General features: G+C 40.2%; 1 protein-coding gene across 1 annotated transcript; it reads left to right on the top strand.

Moving 5' to 3' along the window:
• The first annotated feature begins 565 nt into the window (after positions 1-565).
• Positions 566-22,651, top strand: LOC129698188 (interleukin-18 receptor 1-like). Its single transcript, XM_055637142.1, has 11 exons — positions 566-800; positions 5,701-5,784; positions 6,385-6,664; positions 9,508-9,682; positions 11,051-11,195; positions 14,615-14,683; positions 15,007-15,124; positions 15,686-15,831; positions 17,979-18,122; positions 19,619-19,780; positions 21,598-22,651. Exons 2-11 carry the CDS (start codon positions 5,727-5,729, stop codon positions 21,924-21,926), a joined length of 1,626 nt encoding a protein of 541 aa, XP_055493117.1. The 5' UTR covers positions 566-800; positions 5,701-5,726; the 3' UTR covers positions 21,927-22,651.
• Positions 22,652-23,742: the final 1,091 nt, after the last annotated feature.

Here is a 23,742-nt window from a genome sequence, read left to right as displayed (position 1 = left end):
GAGGTAAGCATAATTTGCGGAGAAGTGCTGGAGTAACAGCAGGTCAGGCAGCATCTCTGGAGAACACAGAAGTTTCGAATTGAGACCCTTCTTCGGGAGTCGCGACCTGAACAGACATGCTGCCTGGCCTGCTCAGTTACTCCAGCACTTAGTGTCTTGTTCCTTGTTTCTACACTTTGAGGAGATTTCGCATTGGAGCAGTAAAATGTAGACACAGGGAAATTGCAGATGGTGGAATCTTGAGCCAAACATAAAGTGCTGGAGAAACTCAGCGGGTCAGGCTGCATTTGTGGCTCCAGCACTTTGCGATTACTTTTTCTTATTAGGATCTTGCCAAAAGTGCTCACTGCTACATTGCAAACACATTGGTTCTTTTGGATGTGTTGCAATTTTAACTTTGAACAGACGGCAGTGAAGAAACATTAAGCAAGAGAAGCCAGTTTTCCATTGCCTGTAGCTAAGCGCTGAACGGCGCATCCTGGAGAATCCATCGCTTTCCCCAGGCTGCAGCTTGGAGCCATTCCAACCATAAACCCGGGCTAGGGTTTTTTAAACAATGCAATATTGTCCAGCACCTCCTCCCCTTCCTTCCCCACTTGCTCAATAAAAACCTCGCGTCCTCTCGGTTGTTTCGCCTGCCACATCCTCCTCGCGTCGAGATCTGAGTTCCGCCGAATGTACGGCTAATGGGACGGCGATCACAGGGCTGGCTGGACGGATGGGCACTGTCCTCTCTGCTTGTCACAAGCTGGCATTGGGAAGGTCGGTGCGGAGCACAACTACCTGAGAACATTTAAATGGTAACGATAACCTCAGCCTGTTACTTAACCCACTGTCTATCCGCTCTCCACCTTGAGTTTGCGGGTCGTAGAGTTAAATCCATACGCACCCTGGAGGTAAACGCGAGAGATAAGCGGGCAGTACCGTCACATGTTGGCAATTCAACCTGTTCCCCATCCTGAGTGTGGATGGGTTTGTGTTGCGACCTATATATAAAGTGCAAGTTAACCAAATATCTACACCAGCAAAGCCATTGAAGTTGCATTTAAACCGGCGTTTAAAATCACGGGGGGAGAATAGATAGGGTGAATGCAGGGAGTCTTTTGCCAAGAGTCGGGGAATCAAGATCTAGAGGACATAAGTTTAAGGCGAGAGGGGAAAGATTTAAGGCAACTTGAGGGACAACTTTTTCACTCAAAGGGTGGTGTGTATATGGAATGAGCTGCCAGAGGAGGTACAGTAGTTGAGGCAGGTACCATAACTATATGTAAAATACATTTGGACTGGTACATGAATAGAAAAGGTTTAGAGGGAAGGTAGACACAAAATGCTGGAGTAACTCAGCGGGACAGGCAGCATCTTTGGATAGAAGGAATGAGTGACTTTTCGGGTCGAGACCCTTCTTCAGACAAGTGTTAGAGGGAGATGTGCTAAATGCCGGCAGATGAGCGTAGATGAATAGCACAGATGGAGCATCTAGGTCAGCATTGGCAAGTCGGGCTGAAGGGCCTGTTTCCATAATGTATGACACTAGGACTCCATATAAAGAAACCAAGCATAACCAACGGCAATCTCTCATCTCTGCTGGTTAGGTTTCTCATTTGGATTGGTGGGTGGTTTCCAGAATTGGGTTCAATATCCTATGATTAAAGAAAAGCAAGAATTGTTGATCTTGTGACCCATCCATTAATCACAGTTGCATTTGTTTAGTTTTATCATCAGCTCTTTGCTCCTATACTCTAAGGCAAGTGGACTACTTTCTGTTCAGCTGCATAATGTTCATAGTCAATGTAGAAGAGTTTTCCAACAGTGTAATTAAAACGAACGATGATGATTTCAGTAAAATTGTTTGTGCATACTATTTCTACAGGTAATATTATTTTAACCATGAGCTGAGACATTATTTAATTATAATAATAACTATAGTCTCTGGGTAGCGATTGTGAGCACAAACTATATCTCACAATATGCATTTTTAAATAAATTATTTCTGAAATATAAATGTTGTAATTTTCTGCCATGAAAACTTTCTCCAATCTTGATGTTTTTGAGTACAACTTAGTTTAGTTAATGATATAGACCATTCTGATGCTGTATACAGTACATGTATCTCAAATGTTTCATGAAGAAATATTATTTTTAAACGATGGAAAGTCTGTACAATGTTGAAGTATCATATTAACTTATGTTTAAAATATTTTTGTTCCATACTGAGAATCAACCAAATTATTTAAGCCAGTATTTTTCCTAGTATCATTGTTGTCAAAAATATAGTCGTTACAACTATTTATTTTGCAGTTGAGATTAAGGTCAATATTACAAACACTCAATATGTCCAATTTCCTATATTACAACTGTGACCATATTTCACTGATTGTAAAATAATTTCAGACATCCTGCAGTGCTGAAGAGGTGTTTTGTAATTGCAACCCTGGGTTATTTTAATAGTAAATCTATTTATGTTGAAGAAATGTGGCAATTTCCATATTTAGACTTTAAACATTTGAGATACAGTGGCCCACCAAGTCCATGGTGACCAGCAATCCCCTTGAACACTAGCACCACTAGGAGCAATTCACAGAAGCCAATTAACCTACAAACCTGTACATCTTTAGAGTGTGGTAGGAAACTGGAGCATCTGGAGAAACCCACATGGTCACACGTAGAATGTACAAAGTCCGCACAGACAGCACCCGTAGTCGGGATCAAACCTGGGTCTCTGGTGCTTTTCACAATTATTTTTCTGAAACTTTACAGAGGTGGAAGAAGTGTGTTGTTGCTTCATGAGACATATGGCTGATTTGATTTGCTTTTATAAATGAGCCATGTACCTACTCGTATTCTGTGGGAAAAGTTGCCCCTCTTCTCCCTTTTAAATCGTCCTACTCGCACTTTAAAGCTATACCCTCCAGTTTCAGATTCCCTAGCCCTGGGGACATGACAGAGGCTATTCGCATTACCTTCACGGACACTGTGAATTTATATACCTGCATAAACTTACCCCTCAGCCTTCTCTGCTCCACGGCAAAAAAAAAAACAGTCTATCCAGCCTCTCCTTATAACTCAAGCTCCCTGGACTCAGTAACATCCATGTAAATCTTTTTCACACTCTTTCCAGTTTAATGACATGTAAGAGGTAGGAGATATTTGGAAATGCTTTCTGCCAGAGAAGTTGGCTAGCTGAATTGTTATTTACAAATCTGGGACTGATAGATATTTGTTAATTAAGAATTTTAAGGGATATGAGAAAAGGTAGCTGTGGGGAGATGACTGACATACAAGCCAGGTTTTTGTTGAGTGGTGAAACAATCTATTCCTCTTCTATTCCTAAATGTGGGAAAGCAAAACGGGAGTGAGGGTCACAAATAAATAGAATAAGTAAGCTGGAAGAAGCTTCTTTACCGAGGTATAGGTAACAATGAGAAATCCGAGGTATAGGAAACAATGAGAAAAGTTGCCCCTCATCTCCCTTTAAAAGGGAGATGAGGGGCAACTTTTTCCACATAATACGAGTAGGTACATGGCTCATTTATAAAAGCAAATCAAATCAGCCATATGTCTCATAAAGCAACAACACACTTCTTCCACCTCTGTAAAGTTTCAGAAAAATAATTGTGAAAAGCACCATGGAAGAAAACTTCATGGAGCAATTGAGGAAAAGTAAACATCATATATGTATTCAGAAGAAGATAGGTAAATACATCAAAGTGGAAAATAAAGTGGGATATGCTGATAAGACTCTAAGGGGGGTAAGTGGCTGACAAGGGAAGCCAAGGACAGTATAAAAATAAAAGAGAAGACGTATAACATAGCAAAGATAAGCGGGAAGCCAGAGGGTTGGGAAACTTTTAATGATCAACAGAAGGTAACTAAAAGGGCAATACAGGGAGAAAAGATGAAGTATGAAGGTAAGCTAGCCAAGAATATAAAGGAGGATAGAAAAAGCTTCTTTAGGTATGTGAAGAGGAAAAAATTAGTTAAGACAAATGTGTTCAGTTAAACTTAAACTCTTTAACTACTTATAAGGCAGACTCTTTTAGACCACCAAGACCCTTGATGGCTCTAGAAATTGTGGACGCATTGGTGATCATTTTCCAATGTTCTATAGATTCTGGATCAGTTCCTGTGGATTGCAGGGTAGCTAATGTTATCCCACTTTTCAAGAAAGGCGGGAGAGAGAAAGCAGGGAATTATAGACCAGTTAACCTGACATTAGTGGTGGGGAAGATGCTGGAGTCGATTATCAAATATGTAATAGTGGCACATTTAGATAGCAGTAATAGGATCGGTCCAAGTCAGCATAGATTTACGAAGGGGAAATCGTGCTTGACAAATCGTCTAGAGTTTTTTGAGGTCGTAACAAGAAAAATGGACAAGGGAGAACCAGTGGATGTAGTATACCTGGACTTTCAGAAAGCCTTTGATAAGGTTCCACACAGGTAGGGTATTGACATGGATAGAAAATCGGTTGGCAGACAGGAAACAATGAGTAGGGATTAACGGGTCCCTTTCTGAATGGCAGGCAGCGACGAGTTGGGTGTCACAAGGCTCGGTGCTACAAAAGCAGCTATTTACAATATGCATTAATGATTTAGATGGAATTAAAAGTAACATTAGCAAATTTGCAGATGACACGAAGCTGGGTGGCAGTGTGAACTGTGAAGAAGATGCTATGAGGAAGCAGGGTGAGTTGGACAGGTTGGGTGAGTGGGCAGATGCATGGCAGATGCAGTATAATGTGAATAAATGTGAGGTTATCCACTTTGGTGGCAAGAACGGAAGGGCAGATTATTATCTGAATGGTGTCAGGTTAGGAAAAGGGGAAGTACAACGAGACCTGGGTGTCCTAGTACATCAGTAACTGAAAGTAAGCATGCAGGTACAACATGCAGTGAAGAAAGCTAATGGCATGTTGGCCATAATGAGAGGAGTTGAGTATAGCAGCAAAGAGGTACTTCTGCAGTTGTACAGGGCCCTGGTGAGACCACACCTGGAATTTTGTGTACAGTTTTGGACTCCTAATTTGGGGAAGGACATTCTTACTATTAAGGGAGTGCAGTGTAGGTTCACAAGGTTAATTCCCGGGATGGCGGGACTGTCGTATGATGAAAGAATGGAACGGCTGGGCTTGTATTCACTGGAATTTAGAAGGATGAGAGGATATCTTATAGAAATATATAAAATTATTAAGGGATTGGACACGCTAGATGCAGAAACATGATCCCGATGTTGGGGGAGTCCAGAACCAGAGCCACAGTTTAAGAATAAGTGGAAGGCCATTTAGAACTGAGATGAGGAAAAATGTTTCTCCAAAAGTTGTGAATTTGTGGAATTATCTGCCTCAAAAAGCAGTTGAGGCCGATTCACTGGATGCATTCTAAAGAGAGCTCTTTGGGCTAACAGAATCAAGGGGTATGGGGATAAGGCAGAAACGGGGTGCTGATTGTGGATGATCAGCCATGATCACAGTGAGTGGCTCAAAGGGCCAAATAGCCTTCTCCTGCACCTATTGTCTATGTATCTAAGTATTTAAGCTTTAATCAGATCTGGAGAAAACTATTTTGAGCAGAATATTTGGCCACATGAACATTTTATTTCTTGTAAGTTCAATTCAGTTTCAAATATTGACATAGTTGTTCTGAATGTTATTGCAATTTGTTGTTTTTAATAATTTAATGAACATTAATAATGTCATTGCAGTGCTGAACAGTCTTCAGATCATAGGAATGGACTTGAAATATTTAGCACTGCTTGCTTTCTATTATGTTGTGGGAAGAATTCAAGGTAAGCAAATCAGTGGTGTACTTTCTAAAGCCTGCTATAACTATTTTTTAAATTTATTTTATTTTATTTTATATTTATTTATTACATTTTATTTCTTAATATTAATATATTACATATTTTATTTCTGAAAGGAGACTCAGAGGGTGGCACAGCGGTAGAATTGCTGCCTTACAGCGCCAGAGACCCGGGTTTGATCCTGATTACGGGTGCTGTCTGTGCGGAGTATGTATATTCTCCTCGTGACCATGTGGGTTTTCTCCAGGTTCTCCAGTTACCTACAACCTTACCTATAACCTACAAACCTGCACATCTTGGGAGTGTGGGAGAAAACTCACGCGGTCACAGGGAGAAGGTACAAACTCCATATAAACAGTACCTGTGGGCAGAATCGAACCTGGGCTCTGGTGCTGTAAGGCAGCAACTTAACTGCTCCGCCACCGTGCCGCCCTTATTTAAAGGAATTAAAGGAAAATATTTGAAAGGCATGAACTCTCAGTAAAAATTCCAAAGATCAAATCGATGTAACAGAGTCTGTGCACTGTTACTGCTGTTTCATTGTAAATTCTGCAAGTGATTGATTTTTGTTGCTTTTGTTGGTAGGTGGTGTAATTGGCAAGTGTTCTCCAGATAAATATGAAGCAGTCGTCATTACTGAAGGGGAGCACGCCCGTATAAAGTGTAACCTGTGCAAAGCCTCCACCCTACTTGCCATGAGCTACTTTCATACACACGGATTTAACATCACCTGGTTCAAATATATACCTGAAGGTGGCCAGGAGAAGCTTTCAGGAGAAACAGCCAGAATTACCTATGATGACATCTCATTGGGATTTTGGCCTGCATTATTGAATGACACTGGGAAATACTTTTGTTCCGTCTTGTAAGTAGCAATAAAAGTGATTATCCACGGTACAGATTTTTCACATTGCCACCTGTTATAACATCCAAATGACTCTTGGTAATGTTTTTCATACAGATAGACACAAAATGCTGGAGTAACTCAGCAGGACAGGAAGCATCTCTGGAGAGAAATAATTAGTTTAAACCAGCATCTGCATGCAGTTCCTTCATACACATAACGATTTTCATATATGCTATTCCTATGTTGGTGGACCACCAAACATTTTGCACTAGAACATAGCACATGAACAGACCCTACTGCACACAATATCTGTGCTAAACATGATGTCAAGATTAACACATTTCATCTATCTGCACATGATCCATATCCCTTCATTCTCTGCATATCCATGTGCCTATCTAAAAGCTTCTTAAACTCCACTATTGTATTTGACTCCACCACTTCCACCCTGGCAACATATTCCCAGCATCCATCATCCTCTACACCCTTCTCCTTTCAACTTTGCCCCTCTCACCTTAAAGCTATGCCCTCTAGTCTTCAGCATTTCCATCGTTGAAAAAAGGTTCTGACTGTCAACCCTGTCTAGTCCCTCCTTAATGTTATATACCTCAGAACTCCCCATTACCTCTGGCGTTCCAGAGAAAACAATTAATTTGCATTCTAGTACTTTTTTAACTTAGGATAGCCACTCCTCAAAGACAGGAATTTATTAGATTGTATATGAGGGTGCATAGATGTTGTTTGTAATGGATTTTGAGACATAAGGAATGTGCAGCATTTCTAGTGAAACAGCCATGATATAATCTGATCTAAAATAATATTTTTGGTTAAATTCTGTAATGAATACGTGTACAATGGCATGAAAAGTTGCGTGGGGTAGGCCAAATTACCTAATTTCTTAAGAATCAAGATTGTTTTTATATTTACCACAGAGGAACAATTAAATTCTTACCTTCTGCAGCTTCGTAGGTTCATTCAAATCGCATGAAAAAATATACAATAATCAATAATATAATACATTAATAATTAGTAATACTAGATAACCAGATCAAATAGTGCAAAACTGAAGTCCATTGTGCAACTGATACATAGTCGGTCATTGTTGCTGAGATAGTGATAAGAGTGCAGTGTTCAAGAGCTTGATGGTTGTTGGGACAAAGCTGTTCTTGGAGTCATAGTCATACAGCATGAAAACGGGTCTTTCGGCCCAACCTGCCAATACCAACCATAAAGGCCCATTTATACTGGTCCCTCCTGCCCGCATTTGGCCCACATGAAATGCCATTGGCGCGAAAGGTTAATTGTGTTTCCTGCCCTACTGAGTAGTTCCAATATGCTCAGTTTCCATGTCGGCTAACCGTCATTTCCATCTTGTTTTGCTTTCTCATCTCATGAACTGAGTGCTTTTACAACATGACCTGCCCAGTAAGGGCAGAGTGGAGTTCATGCTAGGTTGATAAACCTAACTTGATATTATCAGACTCCTGCAACTAGCTAACCACATCTTCACCAGTGATGTTCAAATTGGCACAATATGCAATCACACCTCTTTCACGGTCATGTGTAGGAAGGAACTGCAGATGTTAGTTTAAACCAAAGATATAAACTGTTATAACACCCAAATGACTCCAGGCAATGATTTTCATTAAAATTGACACAAGATACTGGAGTAAGTCAGCGGGACAGGCAGCATATATGGAGAGAAGGAATGGGTGACGTTTTGGGTTGAGTCCCTTCATCTGAAGAATGGTCTAGACCCGAAAAGTCACCCATTCCTTCTCTCCAGAGATGTTGCCTGTCCCGCTGAGTTACTCCAGCATTTTGTGTCTTTCACTATTATGCCTGGCATGAGAAAGTGGTTGAGGCAGGTACAATGACAAGATACAAGATACAAGATACAATTTATTTGTCATTTGGACCCCTTGAGGTCCAAACGAAAAGACGTTTCTGCAGCCATACATTACAAACAAATAGACCCAAGACACAACATAATTTACATAAACATCCATCACATTGCTGTGATGGAAGGCCAAAAAAACTTATCTCTCCACTGCACTCCCCCCCCCACCCCCCCCGATGTCAGAGTCAAAGTCAAAGCCCCCGGCTGGTGATGGCGATTGTCCCGCGGCCATTAAAGCCACGCCGGGTGGTGTGAGATCGCACACCGGGTCTTGGTGTCAGAGCCCCCGGCGTGCGCTCGCAGAGTCTCGCGGCCATTCCAAGCCGCGCGGGGCGGTGTTGTAAGGCCCCCCTCCAGGAGCTATTCGACCCCGCAACTCGGGCGGGAGAAGTCGCCGTTGCGGAAGCCCTGAAAAGCGGTCTCCCTCCAGGGACCCGCAGGCTCCCGATGCCGGACAACATGGATAGGAAAGGTCAAGAAGGGTATTGGTTAAATTCCGGGCAGATGAGACTAGCTTAGATGGATATCTTGTGCAGCATGGATGAATTGGGTTGAAGGTCCTGTTTCTGAACTGTATAATACATTGACCTTATGACTCTAAATCGCTTCTATGGTCTGTTCCTCTACACCCACATATCAAAGCTGAATTAAACTTATTTCACAGTACTTGTTTTTAATTTGTTCCTGTGTATGTTCCCATTGCTGGAATGGTCAGCATTTATTGTTAGCCTCTTACTGCCCTTGCAAAGTTAATTGTGGATCACCTTACCACTGTAATTATTCTGGTGAGAGTCCTCCCAAGGCATTGTGACTATTGACAAATGTGATCTGAATCAGGATTAGGCAGAAATATCCAAAACACTTAAAAAGGGCTGGAGATTAAACATTATCGTATTTGTGGTTGTACATCAATATTAATTGTAATATTGCTGCATTTATGGCATTGATTTTCTGTTGACAGCAATGGAACTTATAATATTAGTAGTGCAAGTACATATTTAAATGTGCACAAGATGGAAGGGTTGTGCGATGATCACTTTTATAAATACATCGGCATTGTTGGAAGATTTTTCTCATTGCTTTGTCCAAACCTGGAAGATTACAACAGCGAGAAAAATAATGTTACATGGCTGAAGGTAAAATCATTTTTTAATTTTATGTACCTATTTATACCCATAGATTACATATCAGTTTTAATAGCTAAATTACTTGCATTAATAAGATATGTGAAGAAGTTCTAAAAAACCTGTTAACTTCAAATGAAGATTAAAAAAATGTCTGTAAGAATATTGTGTTGAAAACACATCTATTGGAAGAGTTATGGATATTAGTTAAAACAATAAGTAACACTTCAAAAGTGGGCAGCACAGTGGCTAGTGGGCGGCACGGTGGCGCAGCGGTAGAGTTGCTGTCTTAAGCCCCTGTCCCACTTTCCCGAGTTACTCATGAATTCTCCCGAGTTTTCCCCTTGATTCAAACTCGGAGATGCCAGCCGTAGGTACTCGGGGCTATTTCTATTACTCGTGAACATTTTTCAACGTGCAGAAAAATGTCCCGACTTACCCGATGCCCCGAGTACCTACGGCTGGCATTACGAGTCACTACGAAATATCTACCGACTCCTACGGCCTCCTACGGACTCGCTACGAACATTCCCCGAGTTTGAATCAAGGGGAAAACGCGGGAGAATTCGTGAGTAACTTGGGTAAGTGGGACAGGGGCTTAACAGTGCCAGAGACCCGGGTTAGATTCCTGACTACGGGTGCTGTCTGTACGGAGTTTGTGCGTTTTCCCCATGACCCACCTGGGTTTTCTCCAGGAGCTCTGGTTTCCTTCCACATTCAAAAGACATAAAGGGACCCTAAGCAATTTGTAATATTGGAGTATGAGCTACAGTTCAATGTAAATACCTGCATTCTACCTTTTCCTTTTTTGTTCTATTGACCAATTGTTTAAAGAATTATACTCCTTACACCAACAATATTCAAAATCTGGCAACGATGGAATTAAGTTTCTTCACTTTAGTTTGAAAATAAGTCTGAATGCAGCAGTATGCTACGTAATGTCAACTTTGCAAACAATAGTGAATGAATTAACTAATTTTTAATGAGATTACATTTTTGTATTAGGTGGTACAAGGGCATAAAAGGCTAAATCCATTCCATCAAAAACAACGTAATGGAAGAGTTGGCTCTTTACATGCCGTAATATCTAAATTGTGCAGGCAGAATTGCACTTGAATAATTCTCCCACTGCCAATGTCAGTCAACTCTACAGATTATTACAACAGAGTGCAATTCATAAAACTGTTCAAATCTATTAATAGAACATATTTGCCTTCAGCGTTCCGGTGATAATCTTTAAGATTAGACCACTCATCTCCTGTGGTAATTAATCACTATGTGTCAATGGAAAGAAAGATGATTGACTTCACCGTGTGTAATAGTTGGTGACCCTGATAGAGCAAATGGAAAATACTGCTGTTATATTCTTGTAACTTTCAGGACCGAAAGGACAAAGTTCACACAGGGAATACATATACCATTCAGAAAGTGGAGGAAACAAATGCTGGATGTTACTTGTGTGTGCTCACTCTAGAAAATGGTGGAGTGCAATATAATGTTTCAAGAAGAGTGAAATTGCACATAGGTAAAAGTCATTATCAATAATTCTTTGCACTCCTGCACTCTATTCACAACATTTCCACATTGAGCCAGAAACCAAATTTGTCAATCCGGCTGACTTCCATGAATTGTGGAGTTAAAATTCAGCACTTCATCAACACTTCATAGAACAGTACCAGTCGCATATATTCCAGAGATCTTCCTCGCCACCTACTTGTTCTCAATCCCACAAGGCAATGTTCATTTGGCACATTTGGAAAGTGGTGAATTCATTAGACAAAGTCAGCATGGATTTATGAAAGGTAAATCATATCATGCCTGACAAATCTTATAGATTTTTTTTCGAGGATGTAACTAGTAGAGTGGATAAGGGAGAACCAGTGGATGTGTTATATCTGGACTTTCAGAAGGCTTTTGACAAGGTCCCACATAAGAGATTAGTGTGCAAACTTAAAGCACACGGTATTGGGGGTTCAGTATTGATGTGGATAGAGAACTGGCTGGCAGACAGGAAGCAAAGAGTAGGAGTAAACTGGTCCTTTTCAGAATGGCAGGCAGTGACTAGTGGGGTACCGCAAGACTCAGTGCTGGGACCCCAGCTATTTACAATATATATTAATGATCTGGATGATGGAATTGAATGCAACATCTCCAAGTTTGTGGATGACACGAAGCTGGGGGGGAGGGGCAGTGTTAGCTGTGAGGAGGATGCTTGGAGGCTGCAAGGTGACTTGGATAGGTTGGGTGAGTGGGCAAATGCATGTCAGATGCAGTATAATGTGGATAAATGTGAGGTTATCCACTTTGGTGGCAAAAACAGGAAAGTAGACTATTATCTGAATGGTGGCCGATTAGGAAAAGGGGAGATGCAACGAGACCTGGGTGTCATGGTACACCAGTCATTAATAGTAGGAATGCAGGTGCAGCAGGCAGTGAAGAAAGCAAATGGTATGTTAGCATTCATAGCAAAAGGATTTGAGCATAAGAGCAGGGAGGTTCTACTGCAGTTGTACAGGGTCTTGGTGAGACCACACCTGGAGTATTGCGTACAGTTTTGGTCTCCTAATCTGAGGGAAGACATTCTTGCCATAGAGGGAGTACAGAGAAGGTTCACCAGACTGATTCCTGGGATGGCAGGACTTTTATATGAAGAAAGACTGGATAGACTCGGCTTGTACACACTAGAATTTAGAAGATTGACGGGGGATCTTATAGAAACTTACAAAATTCTTAAGGGGTTGGACAGGCTGGATGCAGGAAGATTATTCCTGATGTTGGGGAAGTCCAGAACTAGGGGTCACAGTTTAAGGATAAGAGGGAAGTCTTTTAGGACCGAGATGAGAAAATCATTTTTTACACAGAAAGTGGTGTATCTGTGGAATTCGATGCCACAGAAGGTAGTTGAGGCCAGTTCATTGGCTATATTTAAGAGGGAGTAGATGTGGTCCTTGTGGCTAAAGGGATCAGGGGGTATGGAGAGAAGGCAGGGATGGGATACTGAGGGATGATCAGCCATGATCATATCGAATGGCGGTGCAGGCTCGAAGGGCCGAATGGCCTACTCCTGCACCTATTTTCTGTTTCTATGTTTCCACTTATACCTCAACATAGAAAATAGGTGCAGGAGGAGGCCATTCGGCCCTTCGAGCCATCACCGCCATTCATTGTGATCATGGCTGCCCATTTTTTATGTCATCTCGACATGAGTTGTTGTTCGTCTGTGGAGCCATGGTCCAAAATTGGAATTCAGAGAGTTTTCTTTTGTCCTCAACCAAGGACACGTGGCAAGGTGGGATTCTCCAAGATGGGGAAAACTGAAAGAATGATTGTGCTGAAAATGGACAGGAAGTCAGATTGCAGATACAAAATGAAAGCAAAAGCTCAGGTGCCCAATGTGGCGACTCAAGGTTTGACAAGAAGATTTCAATAGTTTATGTCAGTTTTCCACATACCCACTTGAACACTTGTCTGTATCTTGGTTTCCATCTTTGTGAGTCAAAGGCACGGTACAACCCAACAACCTCTTAATCATTTCTCCTTTTAATAATCATCTGAGAAACAATATATCTATCCACACAGTTTGTTACTGATGTCACAAAATTTAAAAGAAAAGTAATTATTATATTTACAATCCTATTTTAATTATGGCCATAAAATTCACAGCTTGATATGCCAACTATTCTACCCAAGACCACAAGAAATGGCATAGTTGTGAAGGCAGCCTAGTCCATCAAACAAACGAGCCTCTCCTCCATCGACTCCATCTACACTTCACTCTACCTCAGGGAAACAGCCAACTCTTACCCCAGTCATTCCCTTTCCTCCCCTCTTTGGACAAAAGATAAGAATCTTGAAAACGTGTATCACCAGATTCAGGAACAGCTTCTTGCACATTGAACGTCCAATCTCCCAATATATCTCGTTGCGACCTTGGCATTTATTTTGTACCCTACACTCTCTCTGCAGCTGTATGATCATATTCCGCACTTTGTTTAATTTCTCTTTTGCATTACCAGGTACACTCACGTATAGTATGATTTGCCCTGATTGCACACAAAACAAAGATTTTCATTGTGTCTCTGTACATGTGACAAGAAACAAACGGCAATAGCAGTGCCAAGGGTAGCTAATTTAACTATGTGATAGGGTCACAATAGAGGTGATTATCAAATAGGAAAAGTAATTCAGAGAGTTCCCAGCAAATCCAAGGATCCCTCCCATGATGGAAGTTTTTCAGTGAAATATTTGTCAGTTGAGATCCGATGTGATTTTCATTTGGGTCTATTCGAAAGACAGCAATTTAAACCTAGTCTGGGATAATAGCTGCATAATTAATTATTAGCCGTCTTGCAGACAATATTGCTTCCCGTGGAGATGAATCATTTAGTTTAACCCAATGGGAAGTCTAGTTCCACCACTAGATGCTAATCCTGTAAAAGAGAATTAGAAGTAAACATTCCCCATCCATCAATTTGGTTCGGAGCCTGTGCCTGGATTTATGGATGGACAAGATTCCTTATCTTGGCTAGTTTGCAATGGAAGAATTTTAAGCTTTTGATTAATTTCAGTATCAGTTTAGTTTATTGTCACGTGTACCGAGGTCCAGTGAAAAGCTTTTGTTGTGTGCCAACCAGTCAGCAGAAAGACAATACATGATTACAATCGATCCATTTACAGTGTGTAGATACATGATAAGGGAATAACATTTAGTGCAAGGTAAAGCCAGCAAAGTTCAATCAAGGATAGTCCAAGGGTCATCAAAGAGGTAGATAGCAGTTCAGTACAGCTCTCTGGTTGTGGTAGGATGATTCAGTTGCCTGATAACAGCTGGGAAGCTGTTTAGTTTAGTATGTTTACTGCATAAATGTGGTGTGATGGCCTTTAATTAAAAAAAAATAAGATCATTAGATCTGTTATTAACTACCATATTTTTTTTCCCCACAGAGCATATTGAACCATTTATACCAAAAATAGTTTATCCTGGTAAAGAGGAAAAAATTGAGGTTGAACTGGGTATGTACAATTTAGAATAGTGAAGAGTTCTGAATGTTTAAATGTCATATTTATCGACGATTAAAATAATTAGTTTAAAAAAATACTGTAATGGGAACCTGAGAGGTGACCTGAAACATCACTGATCCATATTCTCCAGACATGTTGCCTGATGTGCTGAGTTACTCCAGCACGTTTCGTCTTTTTGTGCAAACCAGCAACTGCATTTCCTTGCAATATCAGGGCGTAGATTATTTTTTAAAGAAAAAAATGACAACGGGGTAAATTACTTTACTACCTGTACAAAAGCAAAGTTTAAAGTAACGAGCCTATATTTGTTTTAGGAGATAAGAGAGAAATCGAATGCAAAGCTGTTCTTGGCTACAAAGACAATGACTGTATGTTATATTGGAAATCTGAATGCGACTATTTTGGGATAGATGCAAATGAAACAGATACGAGGTAAGAGGTGTACTGATATTGAAATATACTCTATCCTATGTCATCTTCTGTGTGAGAAAATAGACCATTGGACATGATATCCTCCACAGTTCAATTATTGGCTCAGTTAATTCTCAGTCTCATAACTCAAAGGTTACAAGAAGAAGGTAGGTGAATTGGGTTGAGAGGGAATGGCAGAGTAGACTCAAAGGGCCGAATGGCCTAATTCTGCACCTATGTCTTATCAACATATGAACGTATAATTTTCTGCTTCATATCAACTTTTACTGCATTGAGAGCTCCTGCTGGATGACAATCACTGAAGAAAATAACCAACATTTATTTTCATATTAATTCAAAAAAATCCACAGAAGTAAATTTTCTTTTTTGTGTTATTAATCCAAAATCCCAACAAGTCTGTTCCATCCAGAGTAAATGTGTAATTTTAATAACGATCCATCTTACACCTTATTCTATTACAGCTTAAAACAGGAGTAGTCCTGTTACACACAGGGTCTTGAATGCCTGAATAATATCATTCAGTATTTTTAACAATGAAACTCACACTTCTTTTTCCTTTAGATCAATCACAGAAAACAATCGAGTATATTTGATAAACCAACTTGTGTTCAAAAGAATCAAAACAGAGCATTTGAATCGAGCTTTTCATTGTTGTTTATTATGTCCAGAAACTGAAATGGTTTGTAACGTCATCCTGCTGGAAAAAGGTACTTATTTCTTTAATTTTGGGTGGGGGGGGGTGGGGGGGTGGTGGTGGTTAGAAATAGTCAGTGAGGTAAACAAACATAAAAGTTGAGTGGCAAATGACAATAGTGCTACCTTCCCAAAATTTAACTGAAATAATGAGTTATCGGGGCTGTGTGTTGTGACAGAGAGCCTGGCACCTTACATGTCATTTTAATATTACATTTATCCCATCCCCCTGGATATTCCAGATTAATAAATTAAAGTTTGGTCAACTAATTACAAATTAGGCTAATTACAAATAAATAACATTTGCCATCTTTGAAACACAAAGTGCTGAGCATTGGGATCAAGACATCATGGACAACTGGCCTCAGTTACCCGGTCACATCTGGCAGTCCCCCCCTCCCCCCCCCCTCCCAAATAGGAACTTTTTTGAAATTTGATGTATTAAAATCATGTTTTAGTGCATTGTAGAAATACGATTTCAATGTTTTTTGTTTGAAGTATTTTTAAGAGTTAACTTTTTCAGGGGTAATTTTTTCCACACAAAGGGTGGTGGGTGTATAGAACAAGCTGCCAGAGGAGGTAGTTGAGGCAGGGACAACCCCAACATTTAAGAAACAGTTAGACCAGTGGTTAAACCCAACCTTGATGTCCTTTGGCCATGCCCCACCTAATCACCTCTAAAATCCTGATGTCACACCCCCCCCTTCCCCCCCTTGCTTTACCTTGAGAGAACTTGAGGAGGAAATAGATATTATAAGGGTAACTTAGCAAAAGCTCTTTGAATCGCATTTCTAAATCCAATTCAAAAAATAAGGTTCTCCCATGACCTCATGCGCTTCGTGCGACGTGCATGAAGAGCGATGGAGCGGTGATTATGTAATAACTACACAATAAAGACCTTTTTTACCCCAAAAAAATTATTTACTCAAAATAACATCTGAAACATAAGCTTAACTTAAACATAAACATAAAAATAAACATAAAAAATAAAAATCGAATATTTGGACCCAGACCTCCTCAGTCGCGCTCAATTGCCCCCCTTAAAAATCAAATTGCCCCCCTGTGGGGCGTACGCCCCACATTGGGAACCACTGAGATAGACTGATACATGGGCAGGACAGGTTTGGATGGATATGGACGAAAAGCAGGTAGTGTAGCTGGGACATGTTGGCGGGTGTGGGCAAGTTGCGCCGAAGGACCTGTTTTCACACCGTATCACTCTATGGCTGCATTATACCTCCACCATGCATGAATGCTTCAAAATCACGTGGTCTATTTTTATTGCCATATATAGTCAAGCATAGAAACATATAAAATAGGTGCAGGAATAAGCCATTCGGCCCTTCGAGCCAGACACTGCCATTCAATATGATCATCTAACATCAGTAGCTCTTTCCTGTTTTTTACCTATATCCCTTGATTTTGCTAGCCCCAAGGGCTAAATGCTCTCTTGAAAACATCCAGTGAATTGGCCTCCTCTGCCTACTGTGGCAGAAAATTCCCCAGATTCACAACTCTCTGCGTGAAGAAAGTTACAAAGTCAAAGTACAAAGTCATAAAAGGTCAATCTATCCCTCATGTCTGCTCCACCTTCAATAAAGTCATGGGTGATTTTTGTCTATTTATTTATTTGTTTATTTATTTATTTTTTACATCAAGAGGATTTCCTGCTTTCATCCCATATCCCTTGATTGCTAAAGATCTGTCAGTCTCCATCTTAAATGTATTCAGTGACTAAGCCTTCACAAGACTTGTGAACATTCCATTCCAAGATTCACTGTCTTCCACGTAAATACATTTTGTCTCATCTCGGTTCTGGATGGCCGAGCCTGAATTTTTAGATTGTGACATGATTTTGGACACCCAACGAGAGTAAATATTATCTCTGCATCCATCCTATCAGTTATCAATGAGATAACTTTTCAAATATATAAATTTAAGAGATTATAGTCTCAGTTTACTTATCTCCTTACATCACATATCTTCCATCCAGGAAAACATTCTGAGCCATTCCATTTCTAGCAGGTGAATCCTTCCATAGGTGGGAGATAATTGTAGCAACTGTAGTACTTGGTGTTCCCTGCGATTAAGAGAGGCTACAATATGTGATTGATATTCTGTATTTATGACACCAATGACAAATATTATTTACTTTCCTTAGACAAGCATGTCACTGGTCGATTATGCGTGCTACTGTTCACAACCTTGGCTCTTATCATTATTGTAGCAGTGATTTATGTCAGATTCAAGATATACTTTGCCCTTTGTATCAGGGACTTCACATGCAAGGATGAAACTCTGCAAGGTAAAATTCTGAACTAAACCTTTTGTATACAAATCTTATTTTGATCCACATCAAAACTGATCAGATAAACATTGAATCAAAGGGATGGATCCGCTGCAGAAAGCTTCACAGCTTATTTCACCTTTCCCCTTCCCCACAAGCCCCAACCTCCTGTAGCAATGTGATCTCTGCCATTCTGGAACTGTCAAAATCAAATTTATTCGGCATATGCACCAACCAAGGTACAGTGTAATCAACTGCAGCGACACAGTTGAAAAAAAGAACACACAATACACAATAGAATCCAACATAAACACCCACCACAGCATTCTTCACTGTGGTGGAAGGTCCTCTTCCAACTGCAAAATCAATTTACAACATTATAGTGATTGGAAGTATAGTTGTTTCATGAGTTTATTTTCAAAAGACTGCATATTCTCAGCAGGGACACACTATCCTGTCACTAAGATATTAAGTCCGGACTACCAGACTGCTAAACAGCTTCCTGCCACAGGCTGTGAGGCTGCTAAACAGTCACTCTGTACTCACAGTCATCTGATTCTGCGGCTTTGCACTGACATTTTAATAACTCGGGCACTGGCCACTCAAATCAGCTGTCCTGGACATTTAAATGATTGTTTTTGCTGTATTTTAATGTTGCTGTTTTACCTGCTTTCAACTATTTATACTGTTTCATCAGGGACTGGATTGTTTTTACTGTTATTATGTGTGAAATGTTTTAAGTTTCATGTGCGATGCTCCGGTATTCCCTGGGAAACGTCTTCTCATTTTGCACTGTACAACTGTTGCTTTGCAAGATGACAATAAAGGTTGATTGATTGATTGATTGATTGATTGATTGATTGGAAAAACCTGTTTAAGTCATTTAACTTGAGTCCAATATGTGTCCTCCAACATTGGATTTCATTTTAAATTAGCACTACGACATGTGGTCCTAATGACACAATGACCAAAGGTTTGGTGAAAATGGGCAGGTCTTTACCTATTGTTTTCAAGGTGTCTGCTTTGGTTTAGTTTAATTTAGTTTAGAGATACAGCGCAGAAACTGGCCCTTTGGCCCACCGAGTCCATGCCGACCGGCGATCCCTGTACACTAACACTATACTACATACTAGGGACAATTTACAATATTTACCGAAGCTAATTAACCTACAAACCTGGACATCTTTGGAGTGTGGGAGGAAACCGGAGCACCCGGGGAATACCCATTGGTCACGGAGAGACCATACAAATTCCGTACAGACAGCACCCATAGTCGGGATCGAACCCTAGTAAGGTAGCAATTCTACCATTGCACCACCATGCTGCTCAAATGAGCTTTAGATGAAAGCCTAAAACATTAGACCAGCAGAATTTCACAATATGTATATTCATGACTGGAGCTTTCCATTCAGCGCAGTTCATCCATTGGAATATAAGGTAACATTCAACAGTATGTAATAATTAGTGCAATGAATATAATGGTCAATACCTGATGCTTTGGATTTGCCTTTCAGATAGTAAGGAATATGATGCATATGTACTGCTTCTTAAGAGTAACGAGGCTCTCATCTGTGCTGAGGGAGAATATTTTGCTTTGAAATTGTTGCCTGCAATTCTAGAACAAAAATTTGGTTATCGGTTGTGTATTTTTGAACGTGATGTTCTTCCTGGAGCAGGTAGGAGTGTCTCTTCAACTTAATTGCAGTTTCAAAAGTACACCTTTATGAAAACATTTATTAGCAGTCACTATCTAGTCTAGTTCATTAAATCTTTTCGTTGTTTCACCTCCAAACATGAATGTGAAGATTTCATCAATTTCTTTGTTTCTGACACTGTGTGTGCTGCTACTCAGCCAAACCTATCCCCTTGCATTTCTAAGCCCTTCTCCCCCTCTCAGTGGGAGTGGGCTTTTCTTCTCAGTGGGAGTGGGCTTTTCTGGACTGGGACCATTTGGAACGTTGAGGTTGCAGTGAATTTAGTCCCCCATATCGGCAGCAAATATACTGCCGGTTCTTCGGGGGGAAAAAATCACCGTTTCGCAACTTAAAATGTGAATTAAATACATCTTAAGAAACACTATTATACATAAAAATAAACTACTTTATTTTACCTGTCCCCTACATAAAATCCGGCCCCGTTGTCTGCATTGACGGCTTCAGAAGCTTAGTTTAAAATCATTCCAGCATTAACTTGTCGGGCAAATTTAAAAAAAAAACCACACAGAACGGCAGTCGGAACGATTCTTTAGCAACATCTTGCACTGCAATAAAAATATAATTCAGGACCAGTCGTCGGGCAAAAAAACCCGTTTTAAACCACCACCACCCCCCCCCCCCCCCCCCCCCCCCCCCCCCCAAAATCGCCAACATTGCGCACACGGCCAGTGGCAAAATTGCAGCGCCGCTGAAGGTAAGTATTGTAACATACCTAAACATTGGACACCTATTCAGACTAGTCCTACGTTACCCACTTTCACATCCACTTTTTAAACATAAGAGGCAATTTTACCTAAGTCAATTCACCTTCAAAACCTGCATGTCTTTGGGATTATGGCAGGAAATTGGAGCACCCAGAGGAAACCCATGTGGTCACAGGGAGAATGCGTGCAAACTCAACACAGACTGCACCCGAGTCAGGATCGAACCAGGGTGTGAGGCACTGTGAGGCAGCAAGTCTACCAGCTGTTCCATTGCATCGCCCATCATTGTGAACACTTTCTTTTCATTATGTCTTGTTTTAAACTCATTCATGGAAATTGCGCATTGCAAAGCCAGCATTAATTAACCATCACTAATTACCCTTGAGAAAGCTCAAGGTGCGGTGTGTTGTTTAACTATTGGAGCCAGTGTGATGTAGCTACACCCATAGCATTACCTGAAACTGTTGAATTCAAAACTGAGTTCCAGAGGTATTCCTCCAATGTATGTGGATGTCACAGGAATGATAAAATCATGAAACATTTATGGAGAGATAAACAGACTTCACATTTCAGTCAACAATTTTTCATCAGAATTCTCCACAGGTGCTGCCTGGTCTATTGAGCATTTTCAGTATTTCAGGTTCAACCTTAAATGTCAGCATTTGCAATTTTATATTTGCCTTTCAGAATAAATTCTTGATTTAACACATTTGACAAATCTGAATTAGTTTAGTCTTAGTTTAGAGATGCAGCATAGATACAGGACCTGCGGCCCACTGAAATTCACCGACCGTCGATCACCAGTTCACTTGATGTATACATTATCCCACTTTCTCACCCACTTCATGCATATGAGGGGCAAATTACAGAGGCCAATGAACCAACAAACCCACTAATCTTTGGGACCCAAGAGGAAACTAAAACACCCTGAGGAAACCCACGTGGTCTCCAGCTAAGAACAGTATAACATGAGCCATTAAAAATATCTGAGCATAAAGATTAATAATCTGTAAAATAGTTAATGTTTGTGTTTTTAAGTGATTTATTTGAGCATCTACTTTTTTTTCTTTTCAGCTTTTGCAGATGATATATTTTCCTACATTAACAAATCCAGGACATTGATTATAATCCTCTGTGCTGAACTATTGGAAAATGAGAGTTCCATGTATGGTCTGATGTCAGGTCTTCATCAGGTGTTAGTTGAGAGGTTAATAAAGCCAATTCTTATCGAATATAATCCAATAAGAGACATTACATTTTTACCACAGTCTCTTCAACTTATTCTGAAATCAAACAGGACGGTGAAGTGGACAAATGAATCTTTATTACAGAATTCATACTTCTGGAAAAGGATAAGATACCTTATGCCAGCAAAGTGCATTAAAAGAACACAATTCTACTGAAGTGGAAGATGTTTTCACATTATCTTTGACACTGGAATCTGATGATCGAGTATTATTACTGATATTGATTCGGGGGAACTATTAAGTCTATGGCAATAGAATAAATCGTTTTGGAGGTAGTTGAGATCTTGAAAATAAATTACAAAATGATTGACTAATCAATAATCCAAGCACAACAATCTTTCGTCCCAGCTGTTACGAGGCAACTGAACCATCCTATCACCAACTACAGTGCGGTCCTGATCTCCCATCTACCTCATTGGATACCTTCAAACTATCTTTAATCAGACTTTACTGGACTTTATCTTGCACTAAACATTATTCCCTTTATCCTGTATTTGTACCCTGTGGCATGATTGAAATCATGTACAATTGTTGAGGAAATTGACAGAGGGAAAACGGAGACTTCGCTTTAAGAGGCCTTATTGCATGATATCATGGAGTGATGGAGGCAGTTAACTGCTCACCAGTTCTGTCTTTGCAGCCGAATTAGCCGACAGTTATACAGTGCAGTAAACAACTTTTTTTGTTGGATACAATTATACGAAATTATACTTCGTCCTTGCCTATATGTTCTCCTGTTATTACTGTCTACTACATGGGTATTAATTATTTCATTAGTCATAAGATACTTGTTTGTGTTAATCTTGATCAACAACGGATGGTTAATACAAGTCAAACATAATACAAGGGCATCTTGACATTATTCTATCTCATCTTTCAAGCAGACCACACCACACCACTGCCCCCCACCCCTGGACCCCCCCCCCCCCTAACCCCCCCCCCCCCCCCCCCCCCCCCCCCCCCCCCAGAGCCAGATCATAAGCCCCCCCATTGTCTGCAATGTTTCTGTGGTACTAGCCACAGGGGGTACAGGTGGTCTACCCACCTATTGCTGTTGTGTTTTGTTCACCAACGCTGCGCATTCTCAAACAATAAACACATTCTAGGAGATAGCGTGTCTGAAACCTGTTTTGCTCTGCAGCTGGTCAACAAGAGATGCCAATTGCCATATCTGCACACCCTTTTGTTACCTTATTTAATTCCAACCATAATTAAGTATCTGGAATTGTTTTATTTTTCTTCTACAATGATCTTTTCACTGACTGGATAGCATGCAACAAAATATTTCTCACAGTACACGTGACAATAATAACCTAAACAAATCTAAAAAAGTATGGAACAAAAATGAAGATTTGACAAATCCTCTCCCTTCTAATCTGCAATGTACAATACCATACCTTAATATATCCGCACAATAACTTGATCTCCTAAAGAATCAAATCATCCTAACAATATGGTGTTGTGTTTACTTTAGTTTAGAGATACAGTGTGGAAACAGGCCCACCGAGTCCACAAAGGCCATCTAACACCTGTACTTTAATTCTGCGTCCGACAAACCCACACGTCTTTGGAATGTGTAGGCATGTTACAAAATTTTGAGATTAAAAAAATCAAGCCTGTAATTTATCCCATCAGATAAAACCACCCATGACATGCCTTTCTGCCCACTACTTTCCCATAAAGAATGTCCTGTAGATCATCACATTTGGAGTAGTCCAAATTCGGTTGATCTCTGCGAATGCTGTCTAAATCAGTCTCTTTTGCTGGGCATTTGGATTGACAAATTTACATTTCTTCTTCGGAGACATCTGTTTAAAATGGAAAGGAAAAAAAAAACACTGAACAGCATTAACAGAAACAAGTTATTATTTGCAGTTTTAGAAAAAAAAGGTAGAAATGATAACGTTAAACGCTAAAACTAATAGTAAATACCCAACAAAAGATTCATATTAATCAGATTCATCGAATCAAT

Source organism: Leucoraja erinacea, chromosome 6 (genome assembly GCF_028641065.1).
Source record: "Leucoraja erinacea ecotype New England chromosome 6, Leri_hhj_1, whole genome shotgun sequence".
In the NCBI taxonomy this organism is placed as follows: Eukaryota; Metazoa; Chordata; class Chondrichthyes; order Rajiformes; family Rajidae; genus Leucoraja; species Leucoraja erinaceus.
This window is presented reverse-complemented; position numbering and strand designations above follow the sequence as displayed.

What these genes read in the sequence shown, in the direction of transcription:
- LOC129698188 (XM_055637142.1), top strand. Translation starts at nt 5,727, where the DNA reads ATGGACTTGAAATATTTAGCACTGCTTGCTTTCTATTATGTTGTGGGA. An exon ending in AAGAGTGAAATTGCACATAG is followed by an intron (nt 11,196 to 14,614) that starts GTAAAAGTCATT and finishes TTTTCCCCACAG; the next exon opens with AGCATATTGAACCATTTATA. An exon ending in TGATGTTCTTCCTGGAGCAG is followed by an intron (nt 19,781 to 21,597) that starts GTAGGAGTGTCT and finishes TTTTCTTTTCAG; the next exon opens with CTTTTGCAGATGATATATTT.